The 23,398-nt window shown below is 44.1% G+C and overlaps 1 protein-coding gene across 3 annotated transcripts in view; it reads right to left on the bottom strand.

The window, feature by feature from the left end:
- The window catches only part of FARP2 (FERM, ARH/RhoGEF and pleckstrin domain protein 2), a 71,508-nt gene extending 53,631 nt beyond the window's left edge, over positions 1–17,877 (bottom strand). For all 3 annotated transcript variants that reach the window (XR_014318116.1, XR_014318117.1, XM_082767185.1), the window contains exons 1-2: positions 17,749–17,877; positions 13,569–13,789 (exon numbers count right to left, since the gene is read on the bottom strand). Coding sequence is in view for 1 of the 3 variants with exons in the window: in XM_082767185.1 (XP_082623311.1) it covers positions 13,569–13,769 (201 nt within the window). In the remaining 2 variants the exon portion in view is untranslated. The remainder of the gene's footprint in view (positions 1–13,568; positions 13,790–17,748) is intronic.
- Between the last annotated feature and the right edge of the window lie 5,521 nt (positions 17,878–23,398).

Below are 23,398 nucleotides of genomic sequence, written 5' to 3'. Positions count from 1 at the left end.
ATTTTAGCTTCACAAGACAGAAAAACAAACTAGGAACACAAAGCATATGATTTTCGGTGGACCATATTTCAATATTATTGAAACCAATTCTTCCTCAGCAAACTCCTAAATATGTCTTTGAGAATATCTTAACTTTCTACTTCTATGTATTTTAACTTAAACAACAACATAACAAACCAGAACACAGTATTTTTATAAAGAGCACTCCTCTCATTTTCCAAAATGGACAAACCGCCCTTGCTCAAGCTTTCCAAAAATGAAAATCCACTTTTGGCAGCAGTTAGGCTGGAAAAAAAATTCAGTCCAAAAGCCAAGAGTTTGGAAAAAACTGAGAGTTATAAAACGGAGGTATAGAATGGAAACTTTTGTGCGAGCCAGAACAGCAGGAACCACTGGTTTCCAGCTTCAGCAAATACCAGCTGACCTTGGATTCTGTGTTAGAGAAATCTGCAACTGTTTGGAGACCAAATCCTCCAGTAAACAGTATATGCATGAAAGGAAGAAGTTTATATTTTAGATCACCGCTGACAAATGGCCAGGACAGAGTGCATCACTAGCAGCCAGAGAGCCTTGAGCATGAAAAGTAAACTCAATTATATTAAGATCCCTTCACATAGATGGAGGTGGTTTATTTGTTGTTGTTGGTTTTGGTTTTTTGTGTTTTTTTTTTTTTTTTCTGGTGCACTTTTAGTAATCTTCATAATGAAAAAAAATATTTCTCATGTTTTAGCAAATTGAAAAACGACAATCAGCAATTATACGTAGCAGTTACACTAAACTTGTTATTTCCTTTCTTAACCAGAAATACACAAACAATTCAGTGATTTTATAGCTCTGTTTATCTACATTCCTTTTGAAGTCTGTTAGATCTCTGTCCAAATGTAGTTTGATATATCAAAAACATTTCAAAACTCCTTATTAATTACGATATCATTAATGCCATGTATAAACAAAAACTGCATTTATGAATACAGGCTGTGCATTTAAACCGCATTTATTAGAAAGAAGGAAATAATACAAGATGGCAAGAAATATCATTCACTGACATCAAGATTTTCATGGCTAAAAGAAGAGGAACTTAAGGCTCTGTAATTCGTTTTTAATCCACAAGCTGGAAAAGTGAAGATAAAAAGTACTGAAGGAGGGGACAGTTAAGTTTCTTCAACTTTGATTGGAACAAATAGCTGATATGGAAATGGTCCCTGTCTTTACTGGGACCCTGTATCACTTCACAAAATTCACGTGCTCAACCAAATACTATTTCAATTTAGTTTTCTGAACAGTTAACAATGTAACAGTAACTGTAAGCTTTAATAGAAGATTATTTCATTTTTAACAGTTGGTGAAGAAAATTGTATTTTAAATACATGTATTTGTTTCGCTGGCTTTCATATACCGGCAGGTCCCAACTACAGCTTATTTTACTAAGACAACAGCAAAAAAAACAGTTTAGAGTGCATTTAACAACTTGCAGAGCACCAGACATACAAATGTCAGTGGATTGGACCATCCTGTACAGGATCCTCCTGCCACTCCGTACCATAGCAGTTTCTACCTGTCATTTATCAAAGCCATCCTGATTTGTCCCAGAATTAAGTCAAGAGCTGCAGGAACCAACGCAGCACACAAGCAAGATTTATAAGCTGCTTCCAGTTTTCTAGCCACTATCAACTCATCCAAGGTAACCAAAAGAATTATTATTAGATTCCTGCCAATAAGACTACTCTGAGCCCACTTCCAAAGTTCAAGTGCCCACAGATACATAGCAAAAGGCATTTGAAAGGTTCCAGCTCGTCCTCTCACCCACTGTCTAGGCAATCTGTCCTAAGACAGGGCTGAACATCAAGGAGCTTGCATGGCCACAGCTGTTACACATCTCCTCCATGGCTAAAATAGTTGCTTCTTCCGACATCCATATGTTTAACTACCCCTGGCACAAGTTAAACACACAATTTTCTCTCCATCTTTCTTCCCACAGGTTGTTTTAAGCACTGCTTAGGATCGACTTGCAACTATGGGAAACCTGAATTAGTAGGGAGCATGAAATTACACACAGGTGGAAACAGAATGGTTTTCTGTGTGACTCTGGGAGAAGACGACTCCCACAGAAAGGACTCAAACCTCCTGAGTTAAAAAACAAAAGTGTGTATCACGGTATTTCCATATAGCACTGAAATCAAATTTACTCAAATATGGGTACTGCAAAATCAAACACAAATTTCTGAGTTAGTTTAAGGTCCATTATTATGCTGCATACTGGGCATAACTATAGCCCCATGAGCATGTTTTTGTTAAAAATAATAATAATAATAATAAGACTCCCTCCATACTTTTTTTCTTAAGATTTCTGATTTTTTAAACTGAACCTGCAGCCAATTTAATCCAGAAATGTGAGCCTCTGGCTCATTTAATTAAGGCTGGCTTTAAAACCTGTGCTCATTTAAAGGTTCACGCAATGTTAGAGCACTTCACTGCCAAATGAACCAGCTCTACCTAACAAACATGCTTTTCCAGAGTGGCTAGACTTGCCAGATGCCTGAAAGTAGGAAAACAATCTTTTGTTGATGTGGGAAAAGATCCCCAAGAGGGAGGGAATTGTGTGAACAAGATTGGGAAATGTGTATGTCGGTATATAGCATGGTAAATATGGTCCCAAGCTCAAAAAGAACTCTAGTGCTGAAGTACAAGGAGCACTAGAAATAAGACACATCGTGCTTTCAAAGCCAGCATAACAACTGAGGATTGGAGAAACTGTTGGCAAGTGCTATGTACAGACAGCACATAAAAGATCCACCTGAAAATTACTGGGAGTCGAGCAGAAATTCGCTGTCACTTTTATCACTTGGAGAGCAGAAAAGCCCACGCACATGTCCCCAATGCCTTGGGTGCCAACGCTGCTCTAGACTTCCTAGGGAAAAACATTCTGAGGTTAAGTCACTGAAGTTCAAACTGAAGTTAAACACCATTGGAATGAGCTGATCAGGACACTGCTGCTCAAGATCCTGGTCCTTGACTGAGCGTGCTGATCTCCCGACCACAACCGCTCGCAGGCACTGGAAGCCAAACTTCTACAAAATAATTCTCTGGATCCGTGAGGACAGCAGCCTGCAGCTGTAAGGAAGGATGAGATAATCATGACTTCTCCCTCCTGCTTCCTCCCAGGCTTTAAAATTTAGGTGGTTGTATGACACATTAGCATGTCCCAGCTACATCCCAGCTATTCTGCTCCCCTCACTGCCTTCAGAGGACACAGGACAACGTGGCACCAAAGTTCACACTTGGTAGCAATCAAATGCCAGTGACTGCAGCAGCGTAGGCAGCAGCTGCCCTGGGGTGGCAGGATCCCTACAGCAGAGGGATCACAGCTGTGGAAATGACAGAGAATTGTGCTGCTACCAGTAACGCTGGGACAGTATTTACAAGGCATACTACTTCATAACATTTTTAAAAGGCTGAGTAACACCATGCTGACAGCCTTTATTAAACACAGATCGTACACCAAGGATTCCGCCTGGTCAGCTCGCTGGTGATGTGCTCCACAGGTGACTACAAAACCAAGACCAGATAAAAGTGCACAGTTATAAACAAGGGCTGCTGCCACAATGGACAGCATGCCATCGTTAGCCATCCTCAAAATAAACTTTTCCACTTCAAGAAGCGAGGGTACATAATGCAACATCTCAGTACCCGCTTTGTTCACGCAGGCCGCAAAACAGCACAACCCAAGCTAAGAAATCAGAAGAGGTTGGGGATCTCTGTATTTCCCCCAGCTCTGCCACTGACAAGGCTCTACTCAGCTGTGCAAACACCACGTATCCCACAGCTCTTCCCTTTAAGATGCCACTCCACTCAATGCATGTACACTGTGCGCCCTAGGAACCTGCACAGCATCATTTTGTATTTATCTACAGATAGCTATATAAAAAATAATACTATTTTAAGACACTTCAAATAGAGGCAATGCTTTGCTTCCCTTTGTTCACACCAGATTACTAAAATTGCAGGTCTTTTTCCAGCAATTATGCTTTGGAGTCAAAACTATCATCCAAGCCAGCACCAACAAGACTGGACCCAGGGTTTCCTTGTGGGGCATGATGATACTCCAGACATCTTTTGGCATTTTTGTCCACTTACCTAAAGTCAAAACATGAATGCACGTCAAGCATCAGCAGTTGAAATCCAGATCTGACCAGGCTAACACCCATGCTCGGCAGGGGTCAGACAAATAATCCGACAGAGCCAACAATCCAGAGCTTTTCATAAATGTAGCAGCTTGCTAAAAAAGACACAGACTGCATAGGCAAAGCTACTTCCCCATAATATCTCCCTAATGTACCCTGAACAATCAAGGAGGATCAACCTCAGAGAAGATGCTATACTTGTTTTACCTCTACCTTCCCACATAAAGTACCAAAAAAGGCTGGCACGCAGCTGTGAGGAAGCCTACTGCAGGGGAATATTTTAAAATATTGAGGAAATAGAAATATCATAAAGGATTATCTACACAAAGCAGGTATTTCACAGGAAGGGCTCAAACTATCTTTTCATTACAAACGTTTGTACCTAATTTAACCTTTCTGTACCTAACGTAACCTAAATTGTACTCACTGTCCTTACCTCACTCCTCAATGTACTTTGAGCAGAGTATCGACACGATGGCGATGGGTTAATAAATACCTATCGGCCAGATTAGATAAGGCTGAAGCTCTGTTAACTTTCCCACCTCCAGCAGGAGACTTTCCTGCTTCTTTGGCTTTGGGCTGCCTTCCCCAGTCTGCCAGAGCAGCAGACTGAGGGGCACAATGTGAACACAGGATGGTTTGGGTTCAACTACTCACAGGAGAGCTCTAACAAGGAGCTTCTACAAGGAAGGCTTTGGGGTTTTTCATTTTTGGAAGACACATTTTACCTTTTCCACTTTGAGTCAGGGCTCCATCGAGCACCGTGCCTAAGCACCCTGCCAGAGGAGACAGCAGGAGCAGAAAAGCAGCTTAAGGAACAGAGAAGCCAAACATGTCAGCTCAGATCTCTGAGCTGGGAAAGTGCACCTGCAACCAGCATCTCCCAGCTCACCAAGGACCTTCCCGAATCACTTGTGGAAACATCAGTGTGAGCAGGTGTTAATAGTTAACTCGCTTCATCCCACATTCCTCCATCGCAAGGCTGGGAAGAAACAACTTCTAATGATAATGACTCTGGTGATGTTTTCAAACCTGCTTTCACAATAGTGATAGCACTCCAAAAATAATAATAATAAAATAAAATGGTGAACCAAAGAACCAGAAGTGTTCTGCTGTAGGTGGAAAGAGATCCCTTTGGAGTAACGGAGTAAGGCACCTCACATACAGAGAGCCTGACCTGCATCTCCCCTCCGCCTGTTTCAAATCTGTAGATTTCAGCCCTGCGAGTCAGCCCCTCAATACCCAATGTCACAGTTTTAAAATGTCATTTGCACTTGGTATCACCATCACAGCACAGTTTTTCACACGATCAGTTTATATTCTCACCTTTTTACACATGCAGGCAACGTTCAAGCCCTTGCCAGCAGTGTGTTTTGTTGCAAGGAAGCAGATGGCACGAAGGCACGCTTTTGCAACCCTGTTTGTTTAAATGAAACGTTCCCAAGGTTGTGTTTCTCCGAATGCAGCAGGATATCAGCAAGCTCCATCCTTGCTCAACATCAAGTCCCTTTTTTCAGTAGACACGGACCAAAAATTGCTCTGAACCATGTCTTAGCACACCGTATTTCTGTAGCTGCCTTCAGCTGACCAGGGTTGGCTTTGTTTTTTGTTTGGTCTCCTTTATTCTCGCTCTTTCAGGCGCTATGTATTCTACAGGATTATCCATCTCGGGGGCACCGCTGACCACCCAGCTCTGCACGCCGCCACTCAGAGAAGGCTCCCTGACAACCACAGGCCTTTTTGCTATACAGAATTTCTTACCGTTATTTTGATAGAATGGCCTAACACTAAGGTCAGCTGACTTTGCCCATCTTTCACCACTAGATTGTGAAAAAGAAATGAACATCTGCATTCTGCAGCAGTGTTTAAGAGTCTAACATAGCATTGCCTTTGTTACTGAGCAAGACACATTATTGGAATTAGTAAGGAAGGTAACAGCATTTTATTTTTTTTTATTTTTTTTACACATTTTCCATTTTTAAATAAAACGTTGAATTAGATTGTGTATTAACTACTTTGGAAGCCATTTGGAAGGAATTAAACAGAAGAATTGTATCAGTGCACGTACGTCATTATGAACTTATGCATTGGTTTACCTATCAGATCTCTTTCAGACCGAGTAATTCCAAGCAGGAAGTTCTCAGTGTGCTTACAGCAAATTGAAGGAAGCCCAAGCTCTATACCAACTCTGTGTTAAGCTGAGTAAATGCAGCTCTTGTACCATCCCTCCAGTCACCCTTTTGAATTCATGTGAGAAGAGGTTCTCATCTATGCACATCCTATGTAACGTATCACAGCCATACATCTATACATCTACATCTATAGGGCAAGGACTGTGATAACACTCGATGACTATTTTACCAAATGTTTTCTGGGTTTTAAGTCACTTCACATGCATGTAAGTTTTAATGGACTTTTCTTACAAGAATATTCAGACTGTTTCTCCTTTGCTGAATTGTAATTCAATTTTCTTTCCATATACTGGGACACTTATCGTCAAAAGAACTGCAGAAGTTGTTTCTATAATATAAATTAAATTCCTATCCTTCTTTTAAAAACAGGCTGTCAATGAAATGGCTACAGTTTTACCTTTCCCCACCCAATACCACATTCCTACATAGCATCAAAAGAGTCAAGCACCCGAACACAAAATAACAGGTTTTGGAAGTACAGAGTAGAATCAAACGGTACACGAACTGCAAAGCTTCAATTACTTTCTTTTTAAACCCTGTAATAACTTCGAATTTTAAACAGTGAATTACTAACTTTCACTACTGAGGTCAGACAAAAATAAGTTCTAAGGCACCTTATTTGCCATATTTAGGGCAGTCAAAGCAGAGCAATGACAAACATCTGGCCATGATTCTTTCTGGAATTTTGACTATTTCTTTCTACCATTTTTTTTTTCAGAGAAGAAAAACACTGAGCTTACTAATACAGCATTTTGATTCTTTCAGCATAGCGCTTAATAGGATTCAGAAGCAGTCTGTCCTCCCACTTCCCACATATTTAAGCTGTTAATGCTTCTACAGCACAGAGGGGAAACAAGCCTTGACGAAACGAAGGGCTAAGTACACGAGCAGGGAGCAGGGGAGAAGGCACAGAAGCAGACTCATGTCAGAGCTTCGCCCGCCAGGGAACCCGAGCCTGGCTGCCTCATCCTACGGGGAAGCCCCCCGAGCACAGACACTGCAGAGCCACAGGAAGGATTGCCCTTCGGAAAATGACTTCAGAATAAATGTTTTCCAGCTCCCGCTACATGCTTTCTGTTCCTAACAGGTGCATATTTCTTAATTATAACTCCTCAGTAGCAGCGTTTTGCAGTCACCGAGTTTGCATAACGTATCCTTAAGCCCTGATGAAATTTCTTAAGGTCAGTCACGGCGCTGGAGGGAGATCCTGATAAGCAACACTTCACATCGAGAGCATGCTGAAAACGCTCCCTTCAAACCACAGGAAATGACAGGGTATGTACAAGGCTCAGATTGCTTCCTCCACAGCCCCATAAACGCTCCTCAAGCCCTAACCCAGTTCCTGATTTCAGGGCCTCCAACTCCCAGGGCTCCAGCAGCTGCTCCGGAACAACCAGGAGCAGGAAAAGCACAGCTTCCGTGACACTTTAAATTATAGATTAAATTACAGATATGTTTTTAGATTACAGATAAATTTTTAAATTACAGATAAATTAATTTACAGATAAATTACGGCCTGCAAACGGCAGACAAACCAGAATAATGAAATGTAGGCCTGGCATAGAAACGTGAAGCAATTCTGCAGCCTAACAGTGAAAATTGTAGATTTAAATAAACAAAGTGAAAGTCATACAGCTGCCCAGAAGACAGTATCACTGCTAGACAGAGTAAGTGGCAGGCCACTGTTTTCCACCTCGTGCAGAGAAACACACATTAATTCCTTAGTTGTACAACAGGAGGATTTGCACTGAACAGCAGTAAGCTCAAAAGCAGACACAAGCAGTGAGGGGGCAATACTTAATGAGAAAATACAGGGAATACAGGGAAGTGTAACCTTACTCGACTACAGCATCTCCATAACCTGCAGGGAAGCCCCGTCCTTCCCTGCTGCTCACCCCACGCATGCCAAAAGAAGGGAGCCAAATGGCACAGCACGGCAGGTACACACAACACGCCACGAGCTTCAGTTTGTAAGAAAATGAGATGCAGCCATCTGCAAGAAACTAAGCCACATTCAAGGAAGCAACAGGCCTGGTAGAAATGCATGAAAAGGAAAGAAAGAAAAAAAAAAAAAAAAAAAAAACAGCAACAGAGCGTTTTCCTGAGGCTTCAAGTTCTGTGGCACGTGAACACCTGCCCTGGCCTTACTCACCATGAAAACCCCGAGCAATGCTTGACTCCAGATCACAGGGAGACCACGGGACATAACAGAAAGCCCAGCCCAGAAAACACAAGCTAGCTGAAATGGAAAGGTGAATTCACACCAGCATAAAGCTAACACAGTAAATTATCATGGCGCATAACACGAGGATATGCTTAAGTTTTACTTAGGCAAGTTACTTCATTATATTAAAAAAGAAAAAAAAAAAAGAAAGAAAGAAAGAACAGACTTAACTGTCCAAAGCAACCTGACAAAGAACAGCATGAAACAGAAATTCTACTTTAAGTTTTCCCATTGAACAAAGCAGGCAGAACCACCTGGTTTTGCTGTGCTATGATTCTATCATGGCTACCACATTTTTATGGAATTCATTTGCAAGTTGGGAAAAATGTAGAAAAATGCTACCATAATATAACACAAGTATTTCTCACTAATTTTATTTTATTCTCAAGTAGATGGAGAAGCATATACTCAGCAGAAAAAGTGCTAAGTTCTACCCAAAAATAGCTTGGTAAACTTCAAGTATAAAAACCGAAGCCCCTTTTTCTAGGACACTTATTCATAGCATTAAGCCTAATTCATCTAAGAAAGGAAGCATATATATTTCCTACATCAGGAACAGGATATAGGCCAAATATTTAACACCACATTACAGCAGCAATTCCGTTCAACATCTTATAAGCTAGTGCAAAGAAAAAACAGGGCCAGAGAGAGGCAAAGACCCAAAATAAATATATGACATCAGAGAAAACAGTGAGAAGATCTGGAAAGTTTGATCCTTTCCTTGCGAACTAAACCTGATGTTTCACTTACGTAGATTTTAAACCAGTATCTGCCTCCTGTCTACCATCAGCGTGGCACGGAAATAAAGGGCATTGTTTGTCCAACAGATACACATGCTGCACTGTCTTTGACAGCCCTTATGTCTATCACCATAATACACCCCACTTGCAGCTCTACTGTAGATCTATGCAAAAACTTTCAGCAACTCTAGAGCACAGCTTCCTATAGCTGTAAATTCCTGCAGCCTGAGTTGCCCTTTGTTGCAGCACATTTTGCTGTCGTTCAGAACCTGCACCAGACAAGTACAGTTTCACCAAGTGGTCATTTCGGCAAATTAAACCCAGCCCAGACCATTCCGTTTATTTTTATGCTGATCAAAGGCTTCCAAGTTTAATCTGTTAAGAAATTTGGAAAAGCTGGCAGAACTTCTATTGTACAACCCTGCTTACTTTGAAGTGTGCCCACGATCTGAATTAAATTGAATTCTCCAACCATTCATCTAGGAGTCTGCAAAAGCACCCATTTGGACAGACTTAGCTCTGAGGGAAGAGGACAGGTGCCCCTTGACATGGAAGTTCTGAACTACGTAAGCTGAATGTAAAAAGGAAAAAAAATATATGGAAACAATATTCCAGTCTAGTTTTGAATGCATTATGTTTCAGTCTCTTTACTGTTTGGGAGGGAAAGGAGAAAGGATAAATACACAGTTTTCAGTTTTCTGAACTCTTATAAAACATTTAAGCTCCATGCTTGAGCATTGAGGACAGATTCCCCAGAAAGGAGTTCTGCCTCTATGTGCTTTAAAGAACGGCTCTCTCTTACTGATTAAATAAATTCATAATTAAAAAGAAAACCTGACAATACAGATGGTTAGTAAGAACAGAGGCAGTGGATCTCAGACAAAAGACAGCGGATTTTAGCTGCGCTGAACCTTTAACACACTGTTCTAGATAGAAACAACAACACAAAGGAAAGATTTCCTTTTTATTTTATCCTTGTCCCATTAGTCATGCCATTTTGTCAGTCCCTTTTTGCTCTTTGGTGAGTTAAAAAACACAAACAGTTGGAAGAGCTGCCAAACCAGGGCATCTCCCAGCACCTGCCACGACATAAGTAAATATTTCAAACACGGGTTGGAGAAAGGAGGAAATGACACGGAAAAGCCTGTGAAGATTAGATCATTATGGCAGCTACTCTGCTTATCCTACACAGTTAAAATTGCTGGCGTGGACCATTTTCGGCAGCTTCCTAAGAGCTGTAGGAGATGAAGTTCCTATGCCATCTTCCTTGCAGCTCTGCAGAGAAAAGCCCCTCTCCAGGAGATGGCTACCGTGCCAATTCTGCTTCCAAAGACAAATTTTCTCAGTAAAAAGCTACTTCCCACAGATCTTAAAAACAGGAAGGAAAGTCCCTTTTTGCCTAAGATACATCTCCCTTAGATGGCAGTACCAACAGAACATATGAGAAAGGCCTTTACAGCTTAGTCTTCAGTCCTGCTTCCCTTTAAAGACTTCTCTACCTGCAGAGCTTTTAAGAAATTAGCTGAGAAAAACCGTGAAGGGTTCTCTCTCATAAACTTCTATATGCAGTCAAGGTCCACCTTTAACCAGTAAGCGGTCGTGCCTTGCTTGGGAACACCACGTTACCTTCAGGTTACCTGCCCACGCTGAGCTCTGGCGCTGGGAACTCGTTGCCTGCTTCTGGGAGGCCCAGACAAGCTACGCAGCACATTCCTGCTTTACGCATTCACATCTTTTCATATTCGGCCCTCCACAACAGAGCTCTTGTCCTGCTACACTAAGTTATTGCTGACCTAGGCCAACAAACACAAGCCACACGAAGTAGGTAGTGAAGACAACGTGACCTCTCATTCCCAGACCCTGCTGAAATAAGCTTGAAAGCAAAGCAGAGTGGGCGAGCGTCACTCAGGTCAGAGCTTCAACCCCTCTAGGACAGCAGCTTCATCATGAATTTACTCACTGCTTTTTCAAAAAAACTGCCCATCCAAGCCTACAGCACCTATTTACCAAACATGACCGACTTTTCTTAATTCCTCCCCCTTAGTGCCCAAGGGGAAAAAAAAAAAAAAAATCAGTTTTCCATCAAAACCAGCAGGCAGCAGTCCCTGCTATCCCACCAGGCCACGGAGACAATTAGGAGGTAGGGGGGTTGCAATGTAATACCTCATCCCCATTTGACATCACATTTTTAGACAAAAGCGAAAGATATAGGCAGTATGTCACTAAGACTCATTAATGGTACAGCTGATGACTATGGAGCTTTCTGTGCTCAGTGACCTACAGACAAAATCATTCCTTCTCCTTACTGCTTACAGGAGGCCGAAGTTCCTAAACTGTTCAGTTCTGACGGACTTCTTAAAGAAGAGCAGTATGGTATTAACTTCTGCCTCAGCAAGCTAGTTGCACAAATTCGGGTGTTTCTGTGGATTTCATAACCAGAGAGAGCTTTCCAGGTAAAAGGAGAAAACAAAAATTGCTCACAATTAAGGGAAACCTCTTGTCATGATGGAGAAAAAATAAAAAATAAAAATAAAAAACAAAACAAAACAAAAAGGCAAAAAATGAGACCAAAAAGGTACTGTGACCCACTCAGAGAATGGAGCTGAGTCCCCACCAGCAAAACCCCCAAGGACTTTGATAGCAGAGATAAGCAATTAGCCATTGCAATAATGGAGTGAGCTAATACGGAGTAAGTTTTAGCTGTGGAGAAGACCCAGTAACATCCTAGAGACCATACAGTGCCTCTGCAGGAGGCAGCCAGCTGAAGGAAAGGAAGGAATAGGAACAGAAACTAGATGAGTGGTCAGACAGGCGAGACTGAAGTATGACCCACAGCAGTCCAAGACCAAAAATGTAAGAGCAAGGAATTAATGGTTTTGGCATGTGGAACGTGATGTTGACACAAATATCACATGAGAAGAGTAGACAAAAAGTTGGTACAAATACGACAGGGAAGAGAAGGAAAGCATCTATGCTAAAGCACAGATAATTTCTGTTCATTCACATAAATATAAGGGGGAACTAGCAGTTATAAGCTCTTCATGGATATTTTTACAGCTCATGGTAAGCTTGCAGTGATTTGCAAAGGTACAAGGTTGTTGCTTTCATTTTTTAAATCAAAAACACAAAAGCTCCAATACCTTAATCAACTTGAAAAAAAAGAAAATAGATCACACTTTAAGAGAACCACAGATTTTTATTTTTTTTTAAAGCTATTCTCACAAGAAAAAAAAAAAAAAGAATTGTTGGTGTTCTGTGTTGTAAGTAAAGGACAGATGGTTTTGCTGTAACCTCTGTGTCCTCAGGTGGAAGGATACAGACAAAGCCTTACACAACCAAAAAAAAAACAAACAGATTTCATGTTTGAGAGTTGAACAGTCAGGCAGCAATCCATACAAGACAGGGCAAAAAGCTGCTGTATTTCTTTAGAGTTCCACAGACATCATTCTTGCTCCACTTGGTAAAAACCTGTTTAAGTCTGTGCAACAAATTAAGGCTACAATTGCTAATTATAAAGTAAATTTTATACTAATATAGAATATCCAATAGCTGAGTATCTTCACTAGCCTATAAATGTTTTCTAACAATAATTCTTCAAGCAAGCAAAATTAAAAGTCTGAGGTTAATGCTGAGTATAAAACAAGAATTTGAAGAGCAATTTTTTTTTTAATAGAACTACCCTGGTTTGGTTTGTATTTCTTAAGGCAGATTTTCCTGATTGTTAAGCAAGCAAATTTTTAAATACTGATTTTCGGAAACACTGCTACCCGTCTGGTTCCTCTCTCTCCAAGTGTGAAAGCAAGCAAAAGCTTTCTGATATGAACTTGAAGAGGATACAAACCATTAAAACAATTAATGAAAAGTAGCAATTAAAAAATCCCTTCTGCCCTCCCAACTGCCAAAGCTACAAAGATGCACATGGCTCAGGAAGCGAGAATAATTTGGCACAAGACATTTGGTGTTCCCCCAACACAAGCAACAGTCAAAACTTCTTGTTGACAGCATGTGCTTGTATTGAAATAAATGTCCGTTAAAAATGCAAATATCTGTTAAACAAGATTTTAAAAAACAAGATGTCCTACTCCACTACAGGTAAGTAGGCAAATGCCCTACAGGAGTCTTTATTCAGATACTGCCCCAAAATGTCCCAGCTCTGTACAGCAGAAGATCCTGTAGGCTTTACATTATCCAAAGCTAAGTGTACTTGAAACCAGGTTTAAAACTCTCTTACCTCGATGTCAAGTACTTCCACTGTGTTGTCCAACATCTTTATTTTGACCTGCAGATCCTTCTCATGCGTTTTGGCAGGTGACGACATTGCAGTCGAGAGATTCTGTCCCGGCTCCAGGGTGCTCACTCCAGAGTTCTTCTGGACACCCAAACGAGAGCCAGGAGTCTGCAGGACCCTGTACGTCCCTTCTATCTCTCCCATTTTTCAACAGTGAGCAGAGCCTAAACAAAAAGTAGAAGAAAACAGAGAATTACAGCCTGAACACCAATATTCCCACGTGAAAATACCACTGATGCAGAATCACAAGCACAGCCCTTATTGCATGCTCTTCACCCCACTATCAAAACCAGTAATAAATCTGATGAAACGCTGGTCAAAAATCCAGCTGCTGGGAAGAAAACTTTGTGGTGAGAAAAACACCAGTTCCAAAACATGGTTATAAAACAGTATATTCCAACCTGCGCCCTCCTGCCTCCTCTCACACTGACATTTTAATTTCTGATCAATTTTCATGCCGATTCAGCTCCCTGTACCAGGTCACCACAAATGGCACAAGCACTGCTGCCAGCGCAGGAGAAGACATCAGGAACAGCCAGCCAGGGGTTTAACACCGGGCTCTTCCTTCAGCGGTACCTAACCACTTACCCGACTGCACTACAGCCAGCCCACACCCTGAGATAACAGGAGCAATTACCTTTCTTCATCCCTTAAAACGATGACTCATGTAAAACTGTAACTACTTCAACCAATGCACGCAGCTCAGGGCCGTCGTAACGCAGATTTCTGTGGCAGATAACTGTTCTTAATCTCATGAGCAAACCTGCGCTGTGCCCAGATTAAGTCAGTGGGCAAAAATCTCAATTGCAGAACCCCACTGCAGCTCAAATAGCCCAGCCCTGCCCTGGCTTTCATGGTTCGGTGGCAGCCACTGCAAGCAGAGCAGATGTTTAATTTAACAAGGAACAACAAAAAAAAAACCTCAGAGCTGTTGTTTGTGTTCCCAACCCAGCTCAACGGGACCAAACACTTGGGGCCACGTCTTGTGCAAGGAAAGGGACACGGAAAGGAGAGCGAGCTGCTCGGCAGCACCCAATGCTCAGGCTGCCAGCCTGCTGCCAGGGAGCAGCACGCAACTCCTCGCTTGCTTTGCCATAGACCTGTGTTGTCTAGAGAGGGGAAAGGCAGACGATGAAAGCACTCCTTTGGCTCCCTGTGCTTTGCGCAGGTAGGAAGTTTTAACGCCTCAGAGCAATGAGGCCAACCTTCAACATCATTTCAAATTAGTATTTTAGGCTTTAATCCTTGCACTCGTAAAGAGAACATGAGATAGCTCAAGTATCAGCATCCCGCTTGTGGACCAGCGAATCTGAACCCGGTAACTGAAATGCACAGAAGGACTTTGCTCCTGCTAGTCAGAAGCTTACAAGCAACTGAAGTTGCCCAAAATTAGTTATAAAAAGCCCCACGAGGGTGCTTATTAGACAACTGCTCTTAAAATTAACAATGTATAAAGACACTTGTCCTGTTCTAAATGGACAAGTACCAGAAGGAGCAGACACACTGGCTGTTTAAAACGAGGAAGGTGCAAGCAGGGACAGCCATGGAGACACGAGCACAGCCCTCCTGCGGGGAGCTGGAGCTCCCTTAGCAGCAACTCCAGCAGCCTCCACATCGGCTGAAGCTAGACGGTACCTGAAGGTGTGTAAAACAGGCGGCCAAACTCCAGAATAAACCAGGAGCTCCAGCGTATTTTTACGAGCTTTGTTGATAAGGCAGGAAAGAGAAAAGTCACGTAAAACAGAAGCTACAGGTGGCAAAGTCCTTCCCCCTCACAGCTGTTAACAGGAAAAGTGAATTCAACTGGATATGTCCTCACAACTTGCTGGTGACACGATCCTAAACACATTCACCACTGCACCAGTCCCCAGCTAGAATCTATCTGGCTTTTTAGGGTCTAACAAGCACCTAGGCAGGAAACAGGCTGCGTACAAGGAACCCAGGCTTCTCTGGAAGAGGATTTCCCTATCCATTGCATGGCGGTTGTGAGCATTCTTCTATGCCAAATGCCATTACAATCACTAAAAAAGCCCCAAACAGACCGATCCAAGCACTACTTTCAGTTGCATCACTGCTTACAGCCACACACCCTATTTGTTCTTTACACTGGCAGCACGCTGGCTGCTATTTCTTAATCAGAAACGCTGCGTTACAATTTATGAAGCATTTCAGTTAAAGGGACTATCAAAATGAAAGGTGGAGGAAAATGAAAGCAGAAAGCTCAAGACAAACTGCAAGCACTGGGGAGAAAGAGAGGGCTGTATTTGCAGAGCAAAGTGTCCGACAGCAAGCGAGAGCACCTCCCATCCCAGGCAAGCCAGAACAAAGTCTCATCAACCTCTTCATCAATATAAAACTAAAATGCAACGTTACCACTGCATTAACAGTTCTAAGAAAACAATCTTCCTTGTATTCACCCACCCTAAACTTCTTTGCCTTGAGTGCTTATCCTGATAATTTCCCATAAACAGGGACCAGACATCAAAACTCAAATCAACTCCCCAAGGCACAGTGACACAGCAACTGTCACGCTCAGCCCCAAGCCAGCCTGAAAGAGCAGCTGGTAACCAAGCTTTGAAAAATTGACATCGTTATGTACTTTTTGTTGCCTTTTTGAAATAGCTTCAAAGCTGCCATGAGTTTAATCTTCTGCTTTGATGGAATACATTTATTTTTCAGAAGCGAGACGGCGCTTTTCAGCCAGCAGTAGATCTGGAAAGGCAGCTTATACCGGAGGATATGGCTCCTCAAGATGCCAGGGGTTTTTCAAGGGGACTCCACTGAGTATGGTACCTCCTGGTCAGCGACAAAGTGCCACCACGATGCTCCATCTCTGGTTCCCAGCTCCTCAGTACGAGCAGGGTGACACGTGCCTCCGTTACACAAGGGATTCCTAGAGACCCACGGCTGGTGAGACCCTGACAGAGCGCTGAGGAAGCTCTCCTCAGGAGAGGGGCCCTCTTGGACAGCTCTCAAAACAGGTCCCTTCACCTCACCAAGAGCAAGCTTTCACCTCGTACTCTTTTCACTAGAGAATAACCACCTGCTAACGCTACTACAGGCCATTTAGCACTGCCAAGCTGGCACCACCTGATGCATCAGGAATCCAACAACGACAGTGACTGAAGACAGAGATGATGAACACTGGGCGAAAGGCCCCCCTCTGCAGAGCATGTGCCTCTCCCTTCAGCCCAGGCCCCTTGCTCCCATCCCAAACGCCGTTCCCCCCCGTTACCCTGACCCAATGCTCACTGCTCTCTCCCACCACGGCATCCTTGTGCAGGAGCCCACAGCTTCCCCAGGCTCCCTGAAAGGGGACGGACACGCGGGGAAGGCTGAGGACCACGGCTGGTCCCTGGGGCCAAGCGAACTGAACACACGGGAGGTGCTGAGGGACACCACTGTCCCTGCTCAGAGCCACCAAACGTGACAGCAGGCTCCGGAAGCAGGTAGCTTCAGGCATGCCGCTTTAGCCGGTTACAGAAAATGGGAAGAAGAGCTGATTTCCACCGCTCCCCCGCCGTCAGCTCCTAAACCCCACCGCCAGATTAGCACCTCTGTGCACGGGCTGCTCCCCTGAACACCATCCGTGCTCCTGGTGAGCCCAGAGCAGTGCTCATGCAGCAGGGGCAGAAGGCAGGAGCTCTCCCCAAAACCCGGCCACGGCGGCCAGCGAGCACGGAGCCCTGTCAGGAGGCAGCGGGAACAGCCCAGCCGCGAAGGCACGGCCAGAAGAGCCACCACGGGAGCTTCCCGCGAGCGGCTGCAGCAAAACAGCCCCGCTCCTCCATTTTTGTTGTCCACAAACCCTCCCTCGCTGCCTGCTCCGAGCTCCATTACAAAGAAGCAAGAGCGGAGGAGCGAAGGAGGGGACGGGCCGGGAGTTACCCGGGATTTTTGGGGGTAAATCTCTGCAGAAAGCGGGCAGGGCACGCAGCGGGAGGCTGCGGGGCACCGCCTGGACATCGCCTCCCGCAGCCCCCGGCCGAGGAGCGCAGCGCCACAGCGGGGGCCGGACCCCCCCTCCCCAGCCCCGTGCCCCGCTCCGGGGATCCCCTCCGCAGCCCGGGGGGGAAGCGGGGGGACCCCCTCGGCTCCCCCCAAAGCCGCCGGCCCCGCTCACCTCCTGGGGCCGGCCGCCGTCCCGCTGCCGCCTCGGCCTCGGCCTCCTCCGCCGCAGCCCCAGCCCCGGCCCCGGCCCCGCGGCGCCCGCCCCCCGCCGCCATTGGGCGGCCGCGCCCGGGGCCGGGCCGGGCCCTGTGCAGCCGGGAGGCGGGGGGCAGCGGCCTGCGGGCGGGCCCGACAAAAAGGGCTTCTGTCTGCCAGCCGAGGGGGAAGCGAGGCCTTTCGGCTCCTCCGGGCTCGGCGCCTGGATTCCCCGTGCCCACTCCAGGCCCCGGAATGCCGCTCCGGGCGGCCGCCGATGCCGTCTCTCCCTCCCCTGAGCAGAGGCGGCCCGGGCCCGGCAGGCGCTTTGCGGGGTTCCAGCAACTCGCGTCGACCCCAAAATCCGCCTTGGGCTTAATGCCAAGGATTGGGATCTTGTTACCGGCTGTCAGGCGGGCTCAGGGATCCCCGGAGAAGTCCAGATCCTACAGAAGGACCTACAACTGAGGCCAAGTCCTTCTCTCAGGCAGCTTGTACTCCTACTCCATCACACGGGGCTGCCTTATCCTTCTCTGCCCTGCGCTGCTGTTTAATTCATTCCAATACTTCAGGGTTTTAAGAGTGTAAAAAAAGTGTGTTCTTCCAACATGAAAAGTGCTGGGAGTCAGACCCTTTAAAGAAATGTTTACACCGTATCCTTTCCCACCAGAGCTGAAGGGCTGTTGCCTCACCACAACAGCTGTCCCTCAGCCCTGCTTCTGAAAACAGAGCCATTAAACCACACAGCCAGGCACACACACATGCCCAGGTGCTCTGTTTAGGGATGCAAAACACAGACAAATCCCATTTACACAGATGAGTGCCGCTCTGGTGAGGATACCACTCAGGATATGCACCAGTACCTAAGCGCCAGGTGACAAATCACACCCATTTTACTTTGAATAATGAGCATCCCAGGTTTTTGTTCAGTTAACTTTCTTTCAGATATATTTTCAATAGGGACAGAAAAAGCCACAGCCATGCAGAAGAATGGTGGAGAAGGCAAGGGTGCTGCACTCACACTTTGTGGCTCTAGCACTGACACCAGGCACAGCCATGGCCAAGGAGGCTGAAGACCATCAGAACCTCCTCCTCCTCCCCTCGGTAACACAGACAGAAACCAAATACCGTAGGAAATGCAGGGCACAATGAAGCACACGGTTTCAAGTCCGATGTGCTCTGCCTGAACAGACCTCCGCACCCTCTGGATTGGCAGTTTGCTGAAAGTAGATGCCAAGGCTGACTGGTATCCGGCAGTGAGGAAAACAGCACTTCCTAAAAAGGACTGCCTTTGACAAATCTCCTCAGTCCCCCTAAGGGACCATGTCTCATTAGAGTTTGTTTTTCAAGATGTCAAACAAGAAAAATGAGGGAATCACTTGGATTTATCCAGGAAAGGATAGATGGCCAATAACACAAGACATGCAGAGCCACCCTCTATCTGAGAATTTGACCTTTTCACAACAATTTGAAAAACAAAACAGCATATGACTTTTGGATTAACAAAGCACATAAATCATGCAGAACAGCCCTTTCATCCTGGAGCAGCCTCACCACTCTCACCCACAGACGAAGTAACTCACAAAATTAATGAGTAATTCCTGATGAGCAACATTCTCATCTCTTAAAAAGAGAAAAAGATGCAAGATCTTTAAAATATGCATCGTTGTTCATTTTCCTTCAAAAACTGAAATGGAGCTGAAGAATCTCCTGTATGAAAAAAAAAAAAAAAAGTTTGAAAAGTTGACAAAGTATACACATTTTAGATAACACCGTCCATGAAAAAAAACATTTGTCACTCTGGTAAACTGAAGCGCTTTCGTAACTGAAATGGATGTTTCAATACCCTGTTTTGCCTACCATTTGCATTGCACTTCCACAGGCAATGAAAACAGAGCAGTCAATTCTATTTGCAGCTTAAGAACTAATGCACTTTCATATCCTTTAAAGTGCAGACACTGCAGAGTAATCTTCATTTCAGTCACTTATTTTCTTTAGCATCTAAAAAAAGCACAAAGATTTTCTTCTGGCAGCTCTGGCTAAGTTGGAGAACAAATCCGATGTGATCACTTTAAAAGCAACACACCACAACAATTAAAGAGAGGAAGCAATAATTGCATATATAGTGAAGTCTTTAGAAGCGTCAACACCCTGCTGTTTACACTTCACTGTATATTGCTAACTTTTATTGCTCACACAAAACACACGTAATGTACCCAGCTGAAACAATCCAGTGATGAAAAGTTTGTGTGCTTTAAGTGTCCACGTACCCAGCACCCAGTTTGTACATGCAGCTCATTTCTTGCCTTTCTACCCACCACAGGCAAAAATTTATTCTTCATCATAGCCCAAGGAGTTTAGCAGGATACACAGGTATTCCTCCGAGACTAATTTACTTGCCTTCAGCCTGAACCTGAAGAAGTCTCCTCTTCATACCAGCATTCCCAAGTCTTCAGAAGAGATCATACACCCACGCTGATGTAGCAGCAGCTATTACTGCCTAGATGCTAAAACCTTTCTACAGCAGTTCCTGTTAGAGAAGTCACCACATGTTTTCGTTCCTGTAGCCACAAGCATATGACCAGGCTATGAAGGGACATGGCACCACCTGCCATTTCAGTTCCTTCACCATAAGCAGAGGAAGATACAAAAGAAACAAGACTCCACTTTTACAAGCTAGAAGGAATGACAGAAAAAATGACAGCTCTGCGCTTTGTGCTTATTGAATCAACAGCCAACGAAATGGATGGTGTGGTTCCTAATCCCAACCAAGTGGGGTACAAATAGGAAGTACTTTACCAGGCTGAGCCTCTGACCTAACAGAGTCTTTTACAAAGATGTTTGGCTACTTGAACACACAAAACATGCTGGAGACATGGTGTTGATGAATGGACTTGAATGCTAAAGGAGGGAATGGATGCTATTATCCATCCACTGCACACTGAATCAGCAGGACGCAACTTCACAGCTGTCTGCACAGAAAAATAGAAATGCAAAGACCTATGAGTTTCCTTAAAGTTTGCCTTCATAGGCAAACTTTGAGCATCCAGGCAGTACATTTGAACCATTTACATGAAGAGGAAGTTTAGGGAAGGAATAATGTAATTACAGTGACAGTCAGCTGTTGCTATTGGAAGGATACAATACAAGGACCAAGCACAATTTCATCCTTGTGAGATAAAAATTGATAGTGCATAACTCATTCATTCAACTGATGTCACAGATAATCTACGTAATATACTCCTCTTGGCTTGAGTGAGACAATTAGAATTACCCTTTCACTATAATACCATGTCACCTCTTTAATTATCCTTGGGATGAGGGTAGAAGAAGTCCTTCAAAGCAGACTTCTTATCCAACCGAGAATGACAGTATCTGGAAAAGCTTCTTGTTCAAATCATTCATCATGGCAGAGAGATATTCTGTTGCTAATTTCTTTAGTTCATATTTTCCAGTTACAAATTACCAACTTCTGTTTCTTAGAAGTCTCCTATTATGTAATAAAAAGGCAAGCAATTCCAAGAAGCTTATGTCTCCCTTTCTGCCTATAGTAAAAGATAGATAATGGTGAGAATGGAAACAATTACAATAATTTAAGCCATATGTATGCCATGTATTCCACACTTCCCCATTGTAACTGAGCTGCACGTAACTAGTTCACTTCTCTAGCCTAGTACTCTGTGACTATGAGAACATGAATAAGCACATCAATGCTGAAGATGCAAAGATGAATTGGTACAGATTTCATTGCAGGGAGGCCAGTCGAAGCATCAGGATCCTTGGATGGGGGTGTTCACAGAGCTCTGAATGCCACGGGTTGCTGCTGTTGTCCTACTTTGGTTAAAGCTAGTATAGGCGTTTTGCCTTGTACTACAGTGCTCCTGTTACTGCTTGGAGATACTCAACAATTTGCTGCACACATCATTTCTCTGGGTTGCCTTCCACATCAGCACTGACATCTCAGTAGACCTGGCTACGTGAATGGGTAGCTTATTGGTGATAAACAGTTACATCAGACCACTTCTCCGGTAGGAAAACCAAGCCAGCTCCAGCTGTTAGCCAGGTGTTGTTTTTTATTCACAAGCCAGTTGTACCCTAGATGGTAGGAAAACATGAGAGAGAAGAAAGTGAAATTATAGAATTTGATCAATACACCGACTGTCATAAGCAAAGGATGAAAGTATCAAGTCAAGGCAAAGAGGAATTGCTGCCAGTAACGGGAGATTTGATCCATATGATCAACACAAAGAATGAATGGCAAAGACAGAACAAGACCTATCATTTTCTGGAATCCCTCTCACACCGGGTTACTTTACTGTTAACGGTCACCTGGAGGTACTGGAGAAATAAATTCATACTGTAATGAACAAAGATACTTTCAAAAGTGGCAGATATAATGTCAAAGGTACTCATCATTAGCAGCACCTTGCTAAACCAACTACAGAAACTAATTTCCATGCTATAGAAATTCAGGTGCAGAGGGGGTGTTCCACTTCCAATCTTAAATACCTCTGTCTTTCCACCCTCACCCCCATCATCACGCTATAGCACTTAGCACAAGGGGAATCCTTCAGGCTTTTTAGATTGCTCCCCGTTTGGGCATTTCTCAGGAGCCCACCTACACACGCTACCTACCCATGCCATTACTCTTCATAACGTGTGGAGTCTGCTAGCCTCACCCTACTGACCTTCAACATTACCCAATTAATTCTTTAATACAGCCATGGGCATTTACGTGTAGGAAAAAAATGTGCTAGTTTGCTAACAAAAAATAGTGGATGCAACACTTCTCTGTAATCGCCTACTCTGACTTTCATAATTGTATTTTAAGCTAAGTCTCCTGGTGAAAGTGGCAATTACGAGGGACAAATTAAGCACAACATATGTTCATACCTGCACGCACACACGCAGGCACTTGCTCCGCAGCTCCTCTCGGCCCGCCTGGCTGACTGGTCTGAACACGTTCTTCCTACCCAGGAGGTTCATCTGCAGCCAGCAGCACTTCTGGATCAACAGCACAAACCCCAAAGCAAACACAAGCTACAAGCTGCGAAGAAACATGGCTGCTCGGCCACACGCACTTACACAAAAGTCCAGGCAAAAACCACAAACTGCCACCGATTTGCTCCAGAGGCAGGTAGAGGTAAAAGAATAACCGAAGTCCAGTGGCATATTGCCCCCAGGTGGTAAACTCATCCAACTGCAGAAGAGCATAAATATCCCCCAAATTCCCTTAAATTTGCTTCAAACCAAGTCGTAAGATATTCGATAGATGTTAGCCCTTTGACTGTAGCAGCCTAAATGTTAAGCTGACAGCAGTGAAACCATCTCTTCTGCAAGGGTGCAATTTACTTCTCTTTTCCACTTAAAACTTACAAGGTGACATTATCCAAGTACGCCTGAAGCAGCAAGGCCTAAAAAAAACCACACGACTTGGAGTTAGCAAGGCCCTCCCCCCCCCCTTTTTTTTTTTTAATCTCATTGAGGTTCATCTCATTTCCCTATCCATCAACTCAGTCGTGTTACCTGAGAGGAGCCACACAAGGCTCGATCCAGTCACAACTTGCATGGGGTTTCTAAGATCAACATCAAAAACTTCCGTGAGTGTTCATGGGGGGTGGGGGTGG

This window comes from Aythya marila, assembly GCF_965140915.1.
Source record: "Aythya marila genome assembly, chromosome: 9".
NCBI classification, from domain to species: domain Eukaryota; kingdom Metazoa; phylum Chordata; class Aves; order Anseriformes; family Anatidae; genus Aythya; species Aythya marila.
Note: the sequence above shows the minus strand (reverse complement) of the source record. Positions and strands in the feature narration are given on the sequence as shown.